Source organism: Nothobranchius furzeri, chromosome 6 (genome assembly GCF_043380555.1).
Source record: "Nothobranchius furzeri strain GRZ-AD chromosome 6, NfurGRZ-RIMD1, whole genome shotgun sequence".
NCBI classification, from domain to species: domain Eukaryota; kingdom Metazoa; phylum Chordata; class Actinopteri; order Cyprinodontiformes; family Nothobranchiidae; genus Nothobranchius; species Nothobranchius furzeri.
The window spans coordinates 73,002,041-73,023,525 of NC_091746.1; the positions used below are offsets into that span (position 1 = coordinate 73,002,041).

The following is a 21,485-nucleotide window of genomic DNA, read 5'->3' on the forward strand; positions in this document are numbered from 1 at the left end:
AGCTAAAATGAGTTTGACACCCCTGCTTTAAGCGAATGTAGGCGTGATCAGCACGTGTGGGCGGGGTCATCTGAGGCTAACGTACATGACGCTGCACTGATAAAATACTGCGGATGTCAAACTAACGATAAGGAGGGCTGTACCGGAAATTAAACTACGACTTCACAATAAGAGCCTAACAAGGGCTGCGTTTTTTCAGTGTTTCAGAAGTTTAATCTGTTTTTGATCATAAATGACTATTAGACATATCATTGCCATGCCAAGTTCATATTTACCACACATTTAAAAACAGTGCGAAAACTGACCAAAGAGCTGAACAGAGTTTATAAAAACAAGTGAGCAAACATAAAAATATAAAACAGATAAAATGGCAAAGGTCTAAAACATAAAACCAGCAGGGCAAACAAAAGAGAAAGGACACCAGACTTAGCATCATTTGTTACACAAGGTCAATGAATAAAAGTGAGTTTTCAAATGACATTTAAAACAGCAAGTGATTGGGCCAGACTGATATGCAGGTTTAGGGGCAAACACTGAGAATATTTTCCAATATTTGTATTTATTTAAGAAAATGTAGGTGAATGACACAAACAACGCTGTTTGTTAAAAATATCAGAAAGTTTAAGCAACTGCTTTAAAAATACATGTTCTTTTATAACAAAAGGAAACAGTGGCTTTAGGGAAATAAATTAATTTCAAGAAGTGGCTGAGCATTTGAATTTATTTGTACACAAAAGAAAACACAGTTTAACTCATAAAGGTCAAATGCCTTTCAGTTTTTAAATTTCAAAGGAAACGTTCAAATCTATTTAGAAAGTGCAGTGGTCATAGCTTTTATTTTTAAATCTGAAACCGGAAGTGCTCTTGTAAACATCCGGAACTTGATGGAAGTGAGCGCATCCAGCAAGCAGGTGGTAGCTGAAGGAATCTTCCTCCGCGGACGGACCTGAGACAGCCTGTTCAGTGTGGTAGCGCTCCCGGAGACCGGTCACCAGTTTTCTGCTCCGCACACCCGCAGCTTCTAACGGGATGGCGGTCCTGGGCGGCGCCGGCCGCTGGATTCAGTGTAAGTCATGACCGCAGCTTGCTAGCCGGACGGAAACGGAATAGCACCGTAGATTCATCCGATGGTTTCTGCGAGAGAACCAACTGCAGCGCGCCGTCTCACAGAGGCGGTTTAGTGGTTTATCTCATGTTTCAGGCTTACAACCGAACGCTGACATTGACCGTCACGCTAGCACGTAAAGTTGAAAGAAACTGAAGCTAAACAGCTTCCTGTTATTTATTGTAATTGTAATGTTTTATTGATCTTGTTAAGGTGTAAGATTACTGCTTTTTAACTTTCGCCGAAAATGGCCCAAACTGAGCTTTTTATTTTTATTTTACTCGTCTAATTTTCACCTTTTTTCTTTATAACGACCTTTATTGTACATTTTTGTGACTGATCGTGAGTGTTTCCGGTGTGGTTTCCGGTGTTGTGGAGTTCAGCCAACAGTCGATTACAGTTGAAGGTCCGTGTTACATAACCATCTTATCCCTTGCCGGTGGTGAATTTAGTGCCGGTAAGCCTCTCCGCGTTTCCGTTTATATTTTCACGGCGGGAAAGAAAAGAAGCGAACATTTCACGCGTTGTTACACAACTGCAGAGTTTTGAACTTGCGTAACAGAGGAGGCCCCCTGGCGGCCCTTAGGCGCACTGCAGCGCTGGTTATGAAAGTTGAAGCTTGTTTCGATCAGAAGAAACAAACAAACAAACACGCGCACACAGATATCAGTCATCTGGGACAATGTTAGAGTTTATTAAAAAAATAGAAACAATGATAAAAATCAAGACACATTTCTAATTCATGGCTGCTTTATCAATCTTGTATGTGATGATGGCATTTACAGATTCATACTTTATTAATAAACAATAAAAGATAGAAATTCAAACCCGATTTAGTGTTTGTATTTATATCTTCGGTTAAGGCCTTTTATTTGTACATGTAAAGTTTAGGGTGGTGATTTGGAGATAAATAACATATTTCTAAGCTTTTATGCTTTAAATGTGTTAAATCGCTTCACCGTCAAACTCGGTAACTTCAAACGCATTTCCAGAATTTTATTTCATTTTTCTGCAGAAAACACGATAAAGATTTAATTTTCTTTTACCTTTTTCTGTATATATATTTTTCATAAATTAGGTTTTTAACCGTAACAGATAATTTTAGTTAAGTGAAATGAGGAGAGATGAACGAGTGAATGTGTTTCAGTTGCTAGGAGCAGCGTCGGCCTGAGTGTGAGGAGACGCTCCACTGCTGCTGCTTTAGCACAGCGTGCTGCTCCAGAGATGCAAGAAAGCAGGTAGAACACACACACACACACACACACACACACACACACACACACACACACACACACACACACACACACACACACAGTAATAATATTCCAGCTGCTGAGTTGCAGGAAACCTAAAACTGGGATCCTGATGCTGAACATGGGAGGACCTGAGAAGCTGGAAGACGTTCACGACTTCCTGCTGCGGCTCTTTATGGACACAGACCTGATGAAACTTCCTGTGCAGAAGTAGGAACACACACACACACACACCAGATTAGGAGCAGCTGTGCTTGTTTGGTCTGGTTCTGTTCACTGACGTTATGTTCTCCGCAGCAAGCTCGGACCGTTCATCGCTAAGCGGCGCACGCCGAAGATCCAGGAGCAGTACAGTAAGATCGGAGGAGGCTCCCCCATAAAGCACTGGACCTCCATGCAGGGGGAGGGCATGGTGAAGCTGCTGGACGACATGAGCCCAGACACAGGTGAGCTGCTACCTGTGAGCTACAGGAGAACAGAAGATGTGTGTGTGTGTGTCAGGCTCGGTTCTGGATCCTGCTCCTTTAGATCTGATGAAACGGTTTGCTGCTGCGAGCTGAAGATAAGGCTGAAGAGGCGCGTCTCCTCACACGCCTTGGACACGCCTCTCTGATAACAAACCGAACACACGAGCTCCAGAACCGCCGATCCAGAACAGCAAGACTCTGGAAAGCATCCCATCGTGATTCTTATTGTTGTTATTTGATCCGTTTGGGATGACATGAGGAGAATCCGGATCAGCCGTCCTCCAGAACTCTCAGGGTTTTTCTCTGGACTCCGGCTGCAGTCACGTCATAAAAAGGCTCCATAACTCAAGGGATGAGCCAGTTTCGCCAGTGCTCTGCAGAGAGTTAAAACCAGAATCTGTGACACAAACTGGGATCAAACTTGGAATAATGTCGGATTGGTGCTGATGACTCTTCATTAAACGTAACTTTATTGTTTTTTTTTTTTGTTATGAAATGTCAGATCCCTGCTCCGACTCTTCCCTGAGTTTCTCCACTTCCTGACTCAGATCAAACTGGGATGGGTTCCAGTCCGGTTCTAGAGACTTGTGGAAGTTCTGAGGCTGTTTACAGACAAAACTTTATCGGTGAATTTCTCAAACCGGATAGAGTTGGATACTGAGGCTCTGACGGAGACGGAAAACTCTCGGGAATGCTGTTTTGGAAAGCTGCAGCCCAGTGAGATACTGGTGTTAAACATGTCCTGTAGGCTGTTTGTCGCCAGCAGCTGGTCACACAGGCACATCTGGTTCCTGCTCTTAAAGAGCAAGTCACCCCCTACTCCACTCCCACTTCCTCTTTGAAAAATGCAACAAATGTGGTTGCCTGGCAGACCGAGAAGGCGGAGTCACTAACAAATACACATTTACACATACATGCTCACAACAACATTGTGACATCATAATGTACCAGCTAACCTCATAGTGTACCTTTTAGCCAATTGCGATGGCAGATTTAAATTCGTGTGCAGTGTAGAGTTTTTACCTGAAGAGGGCGCAGCATAGGCAGTTTTAGGTAGAATATTTAAATTTTAACTAAAATGCCCTGAAGTGCCAAATTATTGACTTCACGTGTCTGCAGCACGATCAGACACTCGTTTATATAGTTTATGAGCAAAAAAAAGTTGATTTGGGGGTGACTTGCTCTTTAAGTTTGATGAATGAAAAATCAAAAACCGAATTAGTTTGGCAGGAAACGGGATTCTTGCCTGTGACTCCGCGGCGTCTGAAGAACCGGGACCGGACCAGGACTTTGTCTGCTGTTTGTTTACAGATTGTTTCTTCTTGTTCAGCTCCTCACAAGTTCTACATCGGTTTCCGGTACGTGAACCCGCTGACGGAGGAAGCCATCGAGGAGATGGAGAAGGACGGAGTGGAGCGGGCGGTGGCCTTTACTCAGTATCCTCAGTACAGCTGCTCCACCACAGGTGAGTCGGACGTGCCGCAGGTAGAGCAGGGCAGCGTCGACAACACGCGGACCATAGATCAGACAACGTTAGCTTACAGGAACAAGCTTAAAGAGACCATGTGTATTTTTACCGTTAATCTCTGGAATTATCCATTGAAATGCTGAAAATCCAGTCTGGGATTGAATCAAACCTTTGAAAGAAGGAAAGATGTTTGTGTCTAAGAGCTGAAAAGTAATGTCATCGTTTCTGATTTTCCTCCTGCGTTTGGCACAAACATTAAAAAATGGGGAGCTCAAAGCAGACGGGCGTCTCTCCGCCTCTCGTTGACGAGGCGCTAAGTCGTTTAACGAAAACAGGAAACTAGGCCAGATGTCAACGGGCCATTGATGAGAAATCGTGTTTAGAAATGCACCCGCTATGGATCTGAGGGCCGATGGCGATGTACTTGAAAGATTTAGAATGAACAGGATTAACTTAAAGAGTAAGTCACCCCCTACCAGATTCTTACTCAACTCCCACTTCCTGTTTGAAAAATGCGACAAATGGTGTTGCCTAGCAGACCGAGAGGGCGGAGCCACTAGGGCTGGGGGTAAACGATTATTTTTAAAACGATTATTCTGACGATTATTTTATCGAATAGTCGACTATTCTAATGACTGTTTAGATGATTAATCTAGCGTTTATTTTTTTATTGCACAATGAATAAAAACAAGAAAATCTAATAAATTCCTCAAAAAATTGATAAATTGTTACTGTAAGAGAATAAACACTACAGACCTTCCATTTTGTATAACACTGCTTTTATTGTGTTGGTTGGTTATGTTCTGGTGACGTGTAGAACGTGGGAGTGCAGGCTGCTGCCTGAGAGGTGGTAGAAGACGGAGTGTCTCCATGCTGCTTTGTTTTGGTCACTTATGAGCGTGAGGCGAGTGGTGTTACGACTCTTCCTGGGGAGTCTGGCTCGTGTGCAAAAAGGAAGGGACAATAACGGGATTTAAAAGTTAAAATGATGATCAGGTTTATTTACAACAACAAAAAAACATAAACCTTTCCATCCACAGGTTGGGAATAATAAAACTAATTCTGCCAGTGGGGCATTAAAACAAAAGTACAAATAAGTAGGGATGTCCCACTGGGCAAAGATTACTGGGTTCTGGACCAAAATAAGGATCTCCAAAGGCCCAACTCTAAACTGGGCGGTTAAACCAAACTCAAGGTGATATTTTAAACTAAACCGAAAACCTACAACACTCTAAATGTAATAAAAGGGAGATCTGCACCACAAAAAAGATGAACTCTAAACCAAAACGTAACAGCTTATCCAAACGCAAGAAGCTGTTAGCGAAAATGCTAACAATAGCTTTACCAACATTAAGTTCAAGTTACCAAGTTTAAATAAACCAAAAACACCCAGCAGCAAACAGACCAGCACGGAGGAGAGACTGCTACCACCAAAACAGCTCTCCTAATGTCTGAAAGAAGCTCCTTAATGAAGGGAGAAACGCTCCCGGTGATGTCCTACATCTGCTATAGAGACGAAGCAGCGCATCTGACCCTGGAAGTTGTCGTCCGTTGCCGGGAGACGAAGGCGGGCAAAACAGGAAAGGAATCTAGTAGCGGACGGACATTGTTCCGGGTCTTCGGTATTTGGTGGAGATGTTAGTGAAGGCGGAGAAGAGGGCGAGCTAGAGGAAAAACAGGCAGATTCCTCCTCCATTTACAAACTCCTGGGGATGCAACAAGTGGGCGCGGTGCGTCGACTTCCGGATCTGACGTCGACAAATTTTTAGAATCGAGCCGTCGACGTCATCGACGCTTCGCTACAGCCCTAGGAGCTAGGGCTGCTCAATTAATCGAATTTTAATCACGATTACGATCTGAGTTTTGAACGATTATAAAAAACAAAACAAGCCGATTATTTGCTCCTCCCACTTGCGCTGCCCTGAGTTGCAAATGAAGCGCACCTCCACAGTGTTGCCAACTTAGCGACTTTGACGCTATTTCTAGCAGCTTTTCAGACCCCCTTCTTGACTTTTTAATCCTAAAAGTACCTAGCAAACACCTCAGAAACATCTCTGGTAACCCTTAGCTACTTTCTGGATAACTGTCGTCGACATTTCCTGCAGGTTAGCTAAACACTCCGCCTGCACTCCGGACCGTTCTTCAGGACATTAGGAAAGGGAATGATGTAGTGATGTGTCGGTCGCTAAAGACACGGCTCTCGGAGCCGGCTCCCTGTTGGAGTAACCAGAGTGAGTGACACACACCGCACCTGCGGACTCCTGAGCAGCTAAAAACGGCTAAATGTGCACGTGCGGCGTGCTAAACACACGTGCAGCTTGCCCGATTGCTGTGAGACCGAGTTGGGGGGTGGGGGGTGCAGCTGTGGTTGGGACAATTATTACATTAACTGATGGACTTGTAAATAAATAGTTTATAAATAAGGTAGAAATAAGTTCCTCACGCTGATAACTAATAACTAACCTCTCTGAGGACACGGTGCTAGTGCACGCTCCTACAGCATCTTGACACGACTCAATAAATGTTATACAACATTTTGTAAACATCAATTTATTTGCATGTATTTGTTATAAATGCCACTGTATAATTCTTGCTGTCTATATTTGCAAGATATTGGTATTTGGGTCTGTACTGGTTAGACTTACATGAGTTAAACCAAGGTCTATAGCCCTTGGGTCATAGACTATGAGCTATAAGTACATTGGTCTTTTTATACTGGGAATCAGGAGTTATTTTAGTGATCATCTTGTTTCTTATTTATTGTTGTCCTGATTGTGCCCTGAGCAGTTTTATGACTGAATAAAAACAAATAAAATCAACATTAATTGAAAAATCGCCCTAAATAATCGTGATCTCAATTTCAGTCACCATAATCGTGATTATTATTTTTGCCATAATCGAGCAGCCCTACTAGGAGCCACTAACAAATACACACACACACACACACACACACACAGGCTCACAATGACATTGTGACATCATATGGTACCAGCTAACATTCTAGGGTACCTCTTAGCCAATAGCGATGGCAGATTTAAATTCAAATGCAGTGTAGAGTTTTTACCTGACAACGGCACAACACTGACAGTTTTAGGCAGAAAATTAAAATTTTAACTAAAATGCACTAAAGTGCAAAACTATTGACTTCACGTGTCTGCAGCACGATTAGACACACATTTATGTAGTTTATCAGAAAAAAGGTAGATTTGGGGGTGACTTGCTCTTTAACTCATTCACTGACATTGACAACTGAAGTAGTTATTTGCATGTTTTTACTTTGCGGGCGTCGGACGAGCCCCCGCACCGTGAGAACAAACATCTTAGCTCTGAAGCCGATCTTCATTCGCGTACGTCACACGTCACGTGACCAGGAAGCAGAACATCCATGTGTTAGGAGATTGTTTTGGGCCGCTGCTTTAAAAAAAGTGAGGCGCGAACCGGAAAAGCTTCTGCCGATCACAATTCAACAACGGATTATGAAAGAACGGATAACGCTTGAAACGCGTGGATTCTTCCTGATGTAAGAGGTGAGTCTCCGCTTTGTTTTGGTTGTTTTGGCGTCAACATCATCCTAGCGCGCAACGTTCAGTCACTCTTAAAAAAACGGTAAAAATGGTGAGAAACGCTGGCAGCGAATGAGTTAAAAGATGACTGTAAAAATGTCCTCGTGGAACATCTGTGATAGCAAGCAGGAGCTAGCATAGTGCCATGTTAGCGAACCTTAACATCGCCATACGATGCTGTTATTCATGACCCAGATCTAAAGTCGAACCCAACACTGCTTCATCGTGTTGAACCAGAACCTTGCTTTAGGGAAAACTCACACGTGTTCAGCTTTGTTGTTTAAAACGACATGAATGTGTTTTGTGTGAACAGGCAGCAGTCTGAACGCCATCTACCGTTACTATAGCAACCGAGGAGACCGGCCAAAGATGCGCTGGAGCGTGATCGACCGCTGGCCCACACACCCCCTACTGGTGGAGGTTGGAATAATGCTTCTTATCCCATCCTTACATCAGCTTTTGTTATAGTGTCCGTTCTAAATGACGTAGGTGATCGCTTCCAGGTGCAACAAAAACCTGCTAAACATCTCTGAGGTTGTTTGAAAATGTACAAGGTGAAGTAGGACGAGATAATGATTCACGCCTCATTGATGCTAGAAGCTCCGATATGAACCCGACGGAGTTTTGCAGGCTTCCTTACAGAAGCTCAGTCCCAGCAGTAACGGGTCCAGCTGGTGCTCGGTGGCCACTCGAGGAAGAAGGAGGCAGACATGTTTGTTTTTGTGTTTTCAGTGTTTCGCCGAGCACGTCAGAAACGAGCTGCTGAAGTTTCCTGCAGACAAACGAGACGACGTGGTCATCCTGTTCTCCGCTCACTCGCTGCCCATGGCTGTAAGTAGGCCCCCCCACCCCCGCTCGGGCTGATGGTTTGAGTCCCGTTGGTACAGACCATTACTACACTAAAGAATAATGCAGTTCTGAATCATGAAGTGATGACTTCATAACATAATCCATCCGTCCGTGTTCAGCTGCTTATCCGGTCCGGCCCCGGGGGCCGCGGTCTAAGCAAGGAGGCCCAGACTTCCCTCCCCCCGGCCACTTGGGCCAGCCCCTCTGGGGGAATCCTGGGTCTTCCTTTAGGTCTCCTCCTGGTTGGACGTGCCCAGAAAACCTTTTATAAGAAAATGAATTTCAAATTATTTTAAAGATTTTAAGTCACAATTCTGACCCTGAGATGAGTCGTAATTCGGACCAGATCAAAGTCACAACTACAGCGTTCAAAATCTCCACCAGCATAAATAACGGCTTCTGAAGTCTGTGTTTATGCGGCTTTATGTGATTTTTGTGAGAATTAAAGTCAATTTTAGTCAAAACTCTGCCATAAAGTCTCGTTCCGACATTGAAAATGTTAATTATGACTTTTCAAATCATATTTGTAACTTTTAAAGTTAAAGGCATTCATATATTTATGGTAGTTATTTATTTTCAAATAGTAATAAGTGTGTGTGTGTGTGTGTGTGTGTGTGTGTGTGTGTGTGTGTGTGTGTGTGTGTGTGTGTGTGTGTGTGTGTGTGTGTGTGTGTGTGTGTGTGTGTGTGTGTGAGAGATTTAAAGTCTTAATTCTGACTTTTAAAGTAACTTTAATTTTCACATTTAGGATTCTGACTCTCTGGTCTTTTAGACTTTAAAACAAAGCGTTTCAGGGTTATTTTTCTAATTATTTTTAATAAGAAGAATATTCATTTTGTTTTTATTATTGTAAGATACCATGTGACTGCGGGTCTCCATCCTGATTCGTTAACATCAGTGATGTCATGTGTTTGTCTCAGATCAGCTGAGAATCAGATGATTCGCTAACTCCTGATGTGACCATTATTATAAACTGAAGTTAGTCGTGTGACTTGTTGGTGTTTGTCCCACGACTCGTCCTGTTTGACCCCCGCAGGTCGTGAACAGAGGGGACCCGTACCCTCAGGAGGTGGGGGCCACGGTTCAGAGAGTGATGGAGAGCCTGGGAGACTGTAACCCATATAGGCTGGTGTGGCAGTCCAGGGTGAGTCTCTCTCTCACACACACACACACACACACACACACACCACACACACACACACACACACACACACACACACACACACACACACACACACACACACACCAAGAGCTTCCACAGACCTGCAGTAATGGTTTCATCCACAAGAGGGCGCCAAATGTTTAATAATTCCTGCTGCTGTTCCAGTCCAGATCCAGTGGCTCCGGTCCAGATTTCTGCTCATCCGCTTCAGTCATCAGACTTTAGGGAAGAATCTGGGTTTTATTTGATAAAAGTGTGACTGGATTATTAAATGCAGGTCAAAGATGGAAAGGAAAGAGATGACACGTAAAATAACACCACGCAGCAGCCTGCAGCTCCCCCTAGAGGCGGTGTAGCTAAATGAGCAGCATCTCATCTATCAGGGTCGACGTTAGGACTCGGACCAGAACCTGAGGGTCTGTGTTTGGTCCTGCAGGTGGGACCCATGCCGTGGCTCGGCCCGCAGACCGACGAGGTGATCAAAGGCCTGTGTGAACGAGGGAAGAAGAACCTGCTGCTGGTTCCCATCGCCTTCACGTCGGACCACATAGAGACGCTTCACGAGCTGGACATCGAGTACGCTCAGGTTCTGGGAGAGGAGGTGAGGAAACCCGCCCTGGGTTTGGTTCTGGTGGCGTTCTGAGTGGGCCAGGCCAGTCCCATCATTAGCCACTTTATCTGAGTTCTTCCTCTGAGGTCTTCTCAGAGACGGAACCACCAGAACCGTGAGGTCCGTTTGCAGCCAGTAAGAGCTGCGGGCCGAGTTGAGTTGCTGGAACCAACAAAAGGAGATTTTCCCATCGTGTGTCCAGGCTCGGAGAAATGTTCGGTCCGGAGTTCTGGAAGGTGGTTTTAATTCTAATGATAAACCCGTTTATTTAGGATCCGAGTGTGGGGATCAGTAATAAACATAAACGTTCATCAGAACTCTGTTCACCTGAAACCTTCAAACTTTTTTATCAAGAAGGTGGTTCAGCTGGGATCAGGAAAGATGGACAAAAACAGGAACTTCATGTTTTAGCTGAATGGATTCAAGCCTGAAAGCAGGATCAGATTTATTTATGAAGCACGACTGAAGAGAACGGAGGCAGCCGACCACCAGTAGAACGGGACGAACAGAATAAACGTGTTCAGGTCTGTTTTAGAGCGACGCCTGCAAACGTGAGACTCTCAGACCTCTGCTGTGTTTTTGTTTCAGTGCGGCGTGGAGAACATCAGGAGAGCAGAGTCTCTGAATGGGAACCCGCTCTTCATGAAGGTACAAGCTCCGTGTTCATTAGTTAGGTTGGTCTAGTAAAGGTTCTACTGGGTGAGATGGGAGTCGCTCATCACAGGTCCACATAAATCCCTTTAAATTGACTCTGAGGAGGATTTTATTTTGAAAAGCTTCATCCGCTTCCCCATTTCCTGTCTACAGAAACGTCACTGATCCCAGTGTGATCCAGATGTTGGTAGATTATAATTTATTATTTAAACTCGATTCTTAAAGGTTTAGAACTAATAATTGTGTTTTTTTGTTCTTCTGCTTTTGCTTCGATTTTTCAATCCAGTCTCACGTTTGAGTACAAATTTATTTAAAAAACAAAAAGTGTGTGTGTGTGTGTGTGTGTGTGTGTGTGTATACATGTTAATGTGTGTGTATGCATGTGTGTGTATACATGTTAATGTGTGTGTATGCATGTGTGTGTATACATGCGTTTGTGTTTGTGTGTGTGTGTGTGTATCTGTATACATGCATGTGTGTGTGTGTGTACATGCATGTGTGTGTGTCTACATGCATTTGTGTGTGTGTGTGTGTATCTGTATACATGCATTTGTGTGTGTGTGTGTGTGTATCTGTATACATGCATTTGTGTGTGTGTGTACATGCATTTGTGTGTGTGCGCACGTGTGTGTGTGTATACGTGTGTGTGTGTGTGTGTGTATATACATGCATGTCTGTGTTTATACGTTTGTGTGTGTATGCATGTGTGTGTATAGCATGCATGTGTGTGTATACGTGTGTGTGTGTGTGTGTATATATATATACATGTGTGTGTGTTTATACGTGTGTGTCTGTGTGTGTGTGTGTGTGTGTGTATACATGCGTTTGTGTGTGTGTGTGTGTGTGTATATGCATGTGTGTGTATAACATGCGTGTGTGTGTGTATACATGCGTTTGTGTGTGTGTGTGTGTATACATGCGTTTGTGTGTGTGTGTGTGTGTATACATGTGTGTGTGTTTATACGTGTGTGTGTGTGTGTGTGTGTGTGTGTGTGGGTGGGTTTATTAAAGGAAAGGGCCGGATCAATGGGAACCTTTAGAGCTGACTACAGTAGAACCGAACCGCCCGGCTGGCTGGCTGGTCAGACCCGCTGCGCTCGGAGACCCCTTGCCTGGTCTCTGAGTGTCTGTGTGAGGAAATCAATACCGGAGGATGATTAGTTGGTAGTTACTGAAGAATGGTTTCCTTGGTGTGTTTTAGTTTCTCAGAGAGCTGCAGCAGCTGGAAGATGAAGAAAAACACGGTGATCAGGAAAAGCTCTGGTTGTTAATAACGGTTCCTCTGGTTTAGCAAACGTTAGCAAACCACTTTTATCCAGCTAGACTCGAGGTCTGGTTTGTATTCAGCTGAAACTCGGACAGAAATGAGTTTTAAACCTACAAGGATCAACTTTTAGACAACAAGGAAGTAAAAGCATCACGTTGGGCGTTTGTGCACTGCTTGTGTCGAGTGATTGATTTAGATTTTTGTAAAGGTGCAGGAAGCCTGTTCCAGCTAACAGAAGCTAGCAGCCCATTAGCTCGGCATGGGCTGGAGACGGCTTCTCTGCAGCTCTGCCTGAGCGCCAAAAGTTAAACACAAGTGGGCGTGAGCCGTGTTGCTTTTGGAGACGCTGGCATGAAGCACACAGCTTCCTCCTGAAGCTGTCGTGCTCCTGAGGGTTCCCCTCCCTTCCAAGAACGCTCCTGTAGAGGCAGCAGCTCCAGCTGCTCAGAGCTGCAGAGATGCTGCATCCAGATTACTAATGAATGGCTAATGCAGGAATCCGCTGCTGGCTGGTTCGTTCACTAGCAGTTAGGGGTTATAGTGACATAACTTCAGCCGGCCAATCGTCCCTTAGGTGGGCGTTTGTGGACGGCTCAGCACGAAGCGAGCCGCAGGGTAGCAGGGCCAAAAAAAGCAGTTGGCTCCACTGGCGAAACGTGAAGACCGTGACCCCACCCGGCCTCGGACGAGCACACCAGAGTGTAAATGCACCTTAAAGAACACAAACGGGAACTTCACCACAGTCGAGAATTAACACGTGGTGCCGGCCCAGCCTACGTCAGGTCCGATGAGTCAGAATAACACGATTATTATTTTAGGTTTTCAGCCCTGAAGCGCTCACAGCAATGCTGCTTCACGTGTACTCGTTCTCTGATTGGACATCCAGTCCTCCGTAGCAGCAGTTCTCGTTTTTTTAAAGGTGTGGTTTACTCGTTAGTCTCATGACCATCGACATAAGTATACTGGACATCTCCTTTCCATAGGCTCCAATAACACATTTTTGAGGCTAAACGGGAGGTGGCCACCACCGCCATTTTGACCGTGTCACAGGTTCCGTCAAGCCCAGACAATTCCATAAAAGGGAAGATAGGTGGAGCTGAGGGTGGGGCTGTAAGGCTGGGATCAACTGACGACACCCGGTCGAACTAGCTACAAGCTAACCTGAAGCTAACCCTGGCTAACCCAAAGCTAACGCGGAGGTGGGAGCTAAGCTAACGGAGGTAGCAACCTTGCTACAACCGGAGTTAACTGTGCACAACACCAGAGCTTCTGAGTCAGAGATACGCCGGGCTGACCGCTGGGTAAAACCGGGTGGAACACAGAGGTCTCCGAGACCTCCACAAGCCGTCAGCCGCACAGCAGACAAGCGCCGCTGCGATCTGAGATGTGCCGAGCTGCGGGAAGGGGAGAAACGGGTGGAAAACATCGGTCTCCCGAGAGCTCCACAAGCCGATAGTGGGAACCCAGCTCCACCAACGTGTTATATTTCAACCATTTTCTAAAGTGCAGCATTATGTTAAATGCACTGGGTTTTACCCTATTACATTTAAATTTCATGGTTAAACAGTACATGTTAAAATCTAAGCTCAGCTCGGCAGTGACCTAAAATACATAAATATAATTTTACTTACCAAAAAAAATGAAGTGGAGACCCCTTGGATGCTCTATTAGTGCAATTAATGCCACAGCAAGTCATTTTGTCCAACAATTGCACAAATAATATCCAAACAAGAAAACACAAACACAGAGACTCAAAATCCCGGAACAGTTTCCAGGCCAGACCGAGGCTCTACTGAGGCCTTTCCACGGAGCTAGCTCTGTGGTCACGTGGGTCTGATGCTCATTAATTATACAGAATTTTAGGCTTTTAATACACTTAAACAGACGAGTGAGAAAAAAGATTCACCCCCCTCAGAGTTGTCATGAGTGTAAACAAGATCATTTAAACCAAAAACATGTTCTGGTACCAGGCTGTAAACATGTTTATTTCTGCTGTGAAATTGGTATTTTTAACATGGGAGTCAATGAGGATTTGCTCGCTTCTGACACCAGCCCCTAGTGGATGAGGGTGGAACTGCAATTTCTGGTACTTCCGGGTTTGATTCAATTTTGGAGCCGCATTGTGGGGGCTTGCTTATGAGTCATTAGAAAAACTATGATGCTCCTGTTCTGAGATGCAGACGTTTGCTTGTGCAGAGGTGGGCTGAGAGCAGCAGGATTACTCATTAATAACGATGTACACACACCTCTCTTCTGATTCAACAGAACGCGTTCAGCCATGTTGCTAAGTCACTACCACCAAGACACTCCGCTCTCTCTCCTCGCTGCAAACGTTTTTAAAAAGGCCACCTGTGGGCGGGCACGAGCCAAGATGGGCGAGGCCACAAATGCAAATTCACAGTGTGACATAGACGTGTGAGGCTTTTCTAATCCTAGAGTTTCACCGTCTGTTTTCTATCAGAAGCTAATGCAGCAGATAGGTGTAGGAGACCATCTTCATGTTCAGCCTGCATGAAACACCCAGTGACCCGTTAGAATTCAGTTTATTTATAAAGCACCAAAAGGACAAGAGTCGTCTCAAGGCACTTCACAAAGTAAATAATCAGACATAATAATGTTTTTTCAGTCAACCGCACCTTTAAGCAGCACTCTGTTCATCACTCAACGGCTCAACTCTGCCCCCTGTTGACGGGTAACCGGTAACTGCAGCCTCCTTAAAATATGAACTCTGAATATTTCAAACTTCAGATAATATCAGAACCTGTTGATGATCAAAGTCGAAACATAATTCAAGCTAAACAACAGCATGAGAAAATAAACCAGGTTAAATCACCTCACCATCTAGTGCTCTTGAGCAAACTGTGGCTCTTAAAGAGCAAGTCACCCCCAAATCAACTTTTTTTTCTGATAAACTATATAAACACGTGTCTAATCGTGCTGCAGACACGTGTCGTCAATAGTTTTGACTACTAATTTAACTAATTTTAGTTAAAATTTAAATGTTCTGCCTAAAGCTGCCAGTGTTGTGCCATTGTCAGGTAAAAACTCTGCACTGCATTTGAATTTAAATCTGCCATCGCTATTGGCTAAGAGGTACCCTAGAACGTTAGCTGGTACCATATGATGTCACAATGTCGTTGTGAACCTGTGTGTGTGTATTTGTTAGCGGCTCCACCCTCTCGGTCTGCTAGGCAACAGCATTTGTTGCATTTTTCAAACAGGAAGTGGGAGTGGAGTAATACTCTGGTAGGGGGTGACTTGCTCTTTAAGCCTAAACCTGTTTGGAGGCTTTTATTGTGAAGTATCTGAACAGGATGTAGTTTATATCTGCATATCTGTCTCAGCTCTTTGTTAGTTCTGGTACCCGTTTCTTTCAGGCCCTGGCGGACCTGGTCCAGTCCCACCTGAAGTCCAACGAGCCGTGTTCGCGTCAGCTGACCCTCCGCTGCCCGCTCTGCACCAACCCCACCTGCGGAGAGACCAAGGCCTTCTTCTCCAGCCAGAAACTCTGACAGAAGCCGGTGCTCACATGGACACCTACACACCACGAGGCCCTTTTTAAAAAAAAACTAACTCTGGAGCCGAAGGCCTTCTGCACCTTCTAACGTGTACTATCTTCTCAGCAAGGGTGTCGAAAACTCAGAAAACACAAACACGGAGGACGTGACTTCTGCATCTCCGTCTGTCCTGCAGGTTCTTCTTGGTTGAAGTCTCTTTTCAGCTTTTCATTTGAATTTTCTGTGCTCACATTCCACTCGCTGGCCTTTGAAGCATCAGAGACGCGTCTAGCTTTCTTCTGGTGAGCCGTGGTGAATTTATTCTCGGATTCCCAAAATAAACTCACCAAGAAACTCACCAACAGAGGTATTCTACAACAAAGACCAGAGCAAATCAAACTCATGAAAACTTGCTTCTTTTATCCAGGTTTCTCGTCTCTGCTGGACAAAAACCCGTAAATGTCACATTTGAGTCACGCAAATTCTTCCATTGGTCTGGAAAACGCGGAATGTGTAGAAACTGGAGTTTAGAGAAGCAGTTGGAGTCTTGATGCCATTTCTATGTTTGGTTTCCTCTGATTCGTCATCCGAGTGCAGTGTTCTCACACCGTTTCATCCACTCAAAAACTCCAGCTGCTTGGTTCTGTCGACGGTTCTAAAGAACCCAGAACACCCTTCAGCTGGATTAATCTCACAATTTGAACCTCATCTGCTGCCTGATTCACTCTGAGTGAAGGCAGAAGGGGCAGTTTTTCATTTCTGATCTGTTTTTGTAACGGCTGACCGAACAGAAAACGTGCCTTCACTTTTACACTGAAGGATCAGAACCACTGGACTCGTCCTGCTGTGACCTGAGCCCCGGTAGAACCACGAAGCTTCAGCTAACGAGGCAAGCTAATTGAGGTTTTGCTTGGAAAAGGGGTTGAGGTGGTTAGCAGGTGAGCTAACTAGCATGTAGCATCGTTCTAATGTATAAAACAGATTAGCCAAGAGGCTGTTAGCATTCTCAATAATAAACAAAGCTACCTTTGCTTCTAAGCTGAATTATTTTTTATACGTTTACCTTGAAACCGCTATTTTCCTGTGATGCTAACTTTAAGGTGGCAGCATTTGCTAACTGCACACACACTTTGCTAGTGCTTTGTGTGGTTGCTAATGGTTACCAACAGCAAGTCAACCTAAAACATTTTAACATTTACAAACCAATAAAATGTTTTCTTCGCCCTCAGTTTTAGAAAATGGCGACACGTTGCGGCAGCCGCTAACCGTTAGCAGAGCTGTACTACAGTTCTCGCTTCGCCCATCATTTCATCTTCCACGATGTAACTCAGAGAGAATTGCACTTTATTTTCTCTGGAACAAACTGCGTTACTTTTCACGATCTTCCACCGGCAGACAGGTCCGGGTCGGTTAATGCATGAGACTGGCTCACCCCTTGAGTTTAGGTGCCTTTTATGTGCTTAAATTATTCATAGATCAGTGTCTTAAATGAAGCTTTTTTCTGAAATGGAATTTCAAACTTAGTAGAAAAGATGCACGGAGTCAGCGTTGGACATTTATAATAAAAACTACAGTTTGGCTGAATTTGAATAAAAGCTCGCTCTGTCTAAAAGTTTATTGTTTATTATTGGTTGTTTTAGTTCAAGATGAGACCTTTTTCTCTTTAATTGAGTTCATAGATGTACATATATTTATTTAGTTGTTTAAAACTCAAAATTTCTCCAATACTTTCTTTAGCATGACATCTAGTGTCATGCTAAAGAAAGGCAAATTCGTCTGATTTTATTTACCAGCTGGTTTGACAGCTCTGCTGTTGAACCGGCGACGTGTGTTGAACTAAACATGCTGATTTAGTCACACAAACAAGAAAAACGCTGCAAAAAAAAGTGTAACTTAAGTTTTTAAATGTGTAGATGTATTTATTTTGGAAGTTTTTTGTTTCACGCCCCTGTGTTGGATCGTGTCTTTGAACTGCTTTTGTATACATTTGAGAACATGGTGTCAGTCACACGTGTCTTCCTTCAGAATAAAATATAAAAAATGCTTGGTTTGGTTCCAACTCCTGTGTTCACATGAATCACGAATAAATGCTATACGTGACTTTGATTCAAGATGGCCGACACAGGTAATCAACATTTGTAAACAGAGAAACGTGTTTAAATCAGGTTTACAGGTATTGGGCTGAAACTGTTTTTTTCAGTAGCTGGAAGTTTGTTGGTTATAACCATCGACATTAATATTATAACTCATACTTTGAGTATTAACACATTAAGTGAGATTTTGTATTGATGTGAAAATGTTCATGACAATATCTTCAGGAACCACTGGTATTAGTGCACTAGTACACAGGATGATCGGCTAGCAGTGCCTACACCACGCTCAGGACAATCCAGACTTCTCATGCATCGTTCCACAAATGTGGAATGACCTTCCTAACGCTACCAGAACAGCGGCTTCCTTTTCTATTTTCAAGAAACTCCTGAAGACCCTGCTCTTCAGAGAGCATCTTCTAAACTAGCACCCTCCCTGCACCCGTCCCCCCTCTCTACTGTCCACTCCTTGTTCCCTCCTCTCCATGACTGATGTCAATGTTGTTGTTGTTAGCCTCAAGGGCAACATGCCGATTATCACTTGAAAGTCGCTTTGGACAAAAGCATCTGCTAAATACATAAACATAAACTAGTAGGGCCAAGGGTTTACAATTAAAATATTAAACATATAACATTTAGTTAGACTTAGTATAAAACGGGTACTAAGCAGTCACTGGAAAGCTACACATTCTTTCCAAAAGGGCTAATCAACATAGACATGAATATATATGCACACACCCTATTGGCTGCCATATTGGGTGGGTTCCTCACTCTCCTAACCAACTGGAGTCAGCACAGGGTGGGCAACTGCCTGTTTTTTTTTCTGTGGCTGCAACAACTGGCACACTGTTGAAAACAGATCCTACTTTTCTAGCTACCTGTTGTGGTTTTATATCTTTATTTATTTTATTTTATTATTTTTCTTTCTTCTACAATCTGCTCTTTAACTGTATTATTTCCTGCTACTTCAGCTGTTAACTTTATTTTTCTCTAAGTGTTTTTCTCCCCAGAAGAAGCTACAACGATGTTCTGCTGAGCTGTGGTGGCCTCATGGAGGGGGCCATCGTCTAGCACACTGCTGCTAACCACTTAAACATTCTCCCTCTCCTGATAATAACTTTTTACTCTCTTTGACATTGGATGTGCTACTACTAGTTTACCCGTTTAATTATAGATCCACTAGGATAAATACAATAAAGTTTGTCTCTCATCAAATAGAATATTTACTAAGAAATCACAACGTAACCATAGAAACACTATTGGTGTGTGTATGTGTGTGTCTGCTCTGTCTTCTCCATCCCCAGTGAGTCGTGGAGGATGGCTGCTTATACTGAGCCAGGATCCTCTGGAGGTTTCTTCCTGTTAAAAGGGAGTTTTCCTCTCCACTGTCGCTGCATGCTTGCTTAGTATGAGGATTGCTGTAAAGACTCTGACACTAGTCAGTGACTTGATGCAATTTGCTGGGTTCCTTATATAGGAAACTATTTCTGATTGGCTTAATGACCTGACCTGTATTGGAATGTTTATTTTGTGAAGTACCTTGAGACGACTTGTCGTGATTTGGCGCTTTATAAATAAAATTGAATTGAAAAAAACTTGAACATTTATATTTTAATTATCATGCTCCACCATTTGTATGATTTTGTTAAAAGTCATAATAAAAGTGTTTTCACTTGGTGCGATTAGGGACCCATCCAAGATGGCGGATCACTACTACACAAGCCCCGTTCCACGTCGCATCTGCGTATTTGATTATCACAGCTTATAGTAGTGATCAACAGGTGTTTTACCACGCCCCAATGCCACAAGATTCAGCCAATCAGGGTAGACGAACAGTAATTTACAAAGGACATGGTTGGCGCTAAAAGAGTAGCATAAACTAGATGGATCATTGCGTTTTCTCGATGTTTATGGAGGGAAAGTTGGAAGAAGAGAAGTTGGAGAGGGTATATTAAAGGATATCTAGATCCAGTAGGAAAAGCAGCAAAATGGAAGTTTTTCAGTGACCTGGGCTGGTTTCGGCAGAAGGACCGGCTAATGGAGAGGGCTAACATCTGTTTGGGTTCAGTGTCCACTCCTCCCATCAGTCATGTTTAGCACCGCTGTTGCTGAACAGATTACGCCTAACGGGGCTTTCTGGGCTAAATGAGCCCTTTTACAACGATGACGTGGTGTTCTCGTGACTGTTTGGCAACAAGTTGAAACAGAATATTTTTAATTAGTGTGAAGGATGTGGTGCCATGTTTTTCTGAGTATTCAATGAAAACCCAGCTAAAAATAAATATAGCTGTGACCATTGGATAGTTACTGAAGCGTTGTGATGGATTACTGTCCTTTTTGTGTTTAAACATGCTGTTTTCTATCAGGTTGTCTTCATGTCAGATGGAATTCTTCTCATTTTGACTTAGACTTTACGATAAGCTGCCCTACACATAACACCGCCGTCCAACACTGATTATCTTTTAAGATTAGATGAAAACAACTCTAAATCCATCATTTGTCATCAGCATAGGTTATAACATGAAAGGTGGAGCAGGACATGTATTCCTTTTATTCTGTGAGGAAGTGGAGCCAGAAGGTCTTGAATTAAAGCTGAAGCTTGGTTAAAAGGATTATAAATATATTTATTAAGTATAAACAGGATTTTACATCTTTGATTTCCTGTTTTCCTGACGCGTTCTCTCATCCCCAGCACGTCTGACTGAATCATTCCTACCAGATTTTCTGCATCTCATCACTTTTGCCCTCTTTTGTCTGTTTTTTACACCTTTTGTCCTCGTCCCTCCTTTCCTTCACCCATCTTTCTTCATTAGATCACTTTTCCCCCCCTGCCATCCCATAATTTCCCTCCCTCTTCTGGTTTCTCTTTATCTTTTCCAATCTCCCGTCTTCCTTTCCTACTGCCCATCTCTCTCCATCCTCACCCCCAATTTTCCTGTGTTTTTTTCTAATCTTTGACTCCCCCCCCAGACCTACCCATTCATTCCAACTCATCCTCCCCCCCCTCCCTCCATCTTTTTTTCCCAGCAGTCCCCTGCGGTGTTGCAATCACCTCTGCTGCTGTTGATTAAGCTGAGAGAGATTGGCTGTCCACGACCCAATAACCCCCGAGGGCGGCAGGCTGAGCTGCCACCCTCCCCCCTTTCTCTCCTCCCCCTCCCCCCTGCATCTGAGCCAGCAACAATCTTTCATTTCATTTTTGTTCTCTTTTCCCCGCTCAGTCATATCTCTTCATCTCATGTTCTTTTCTCTTAGACTTTCTATCGTCTCTCCACCTTGGTGTCTCCGTGTTTCTGGGTGATTTCATCTCTTCCTACAATGAATTTACTCCTCATAAAGCTCCTTTTGTTTGCTCCTTCTTTTCTCTCCATCCTTCTTTTCCTCTTTTATCTCCTGAGATGTTTAAGCTTCTCTCAATCTCAATGTTTTTATTTCTATCGGTCCGCCACCTTCCCTCCTTCCCTTTTTGCGTCTGATCTTCGCTTCCCTTTTATCATTTT

General features: G+C 43.7%; 1 protein-coding gene across 3 annotated transcripts; it reads left to right on the forward strand.

Moving 5' to 3' along the window:
* The first annotated feature begins 867 nt into the window (after positions 1-867).
* On the forward strand, positions 868-17,938 carry fech (ferrochelatase). 3 transcript variants are annotated; one of them, XM_054744681.2, is made up of 11 exons: positions 868-1,066; positions 2,253-2,343; positions 2,449-2,568; positions 2,656-2,804; positions 4,156-4,290; positions 8,170-8,276; positions 8,589-8,687; positions 9,742-9,849; positions 10,304-10,468; positions 11,066-11,125; positions 15,776-17,938. In XM_054744681.2, the coding sequence occupies exons 1-11, from the start codon at positions 1,030-1,032 to the stop codon at positions 15,908-15,910; spliced, it is 1,206 nt and encodes a 401-aa protein (XP_054600656.2). In that variant the 5' UTR covers positions 868-1,029; the 3' UTR covers positions 15,911-17,938. The 3 variants fall into 3 exon arrangements, with proteins under 3 accessions (XP_054600656.2, XP_054600657.2, XP_054600658.1); XM_054744682.2 differs by lacking the exon at positions 868-1,066 and adding an exon at positions 1,149-1,562; XM_054744683.2 differs by lacking the exon at positions 868-1,066 and having other exon boundaries at positions 2,435-2,568.
* Positions 17,939-21,485: the final 3,547 nt, after the last annotated feature.

What these genes read in the sequence shown, in the direction of transcription:
- fech (XM_054744681.2), top strand. Translation starts at nt 1,030, where the DNA reads ATGGCGGTCCTGGGCGGCGCCGGCCGCTGGATTCAGT. An exon ending in CCAGAGATGCAAGAAAGCAG is followed by an intron (nt 2,344 to 2,448) that starts GTAGAACACACA and finishes GCTGAGTTGCAG; the next exon opens with GAAACCTAAAACTGGGATCC. An exon ending in CGACATGAGCCCAGACACAG is followed by an intron (nt 2,805 to 4,155) that starts GTGAGCTGCTAC and finishes CTTCTTGTTCAG; the next exon opens with CTCCTCACAAGTTCTACATC.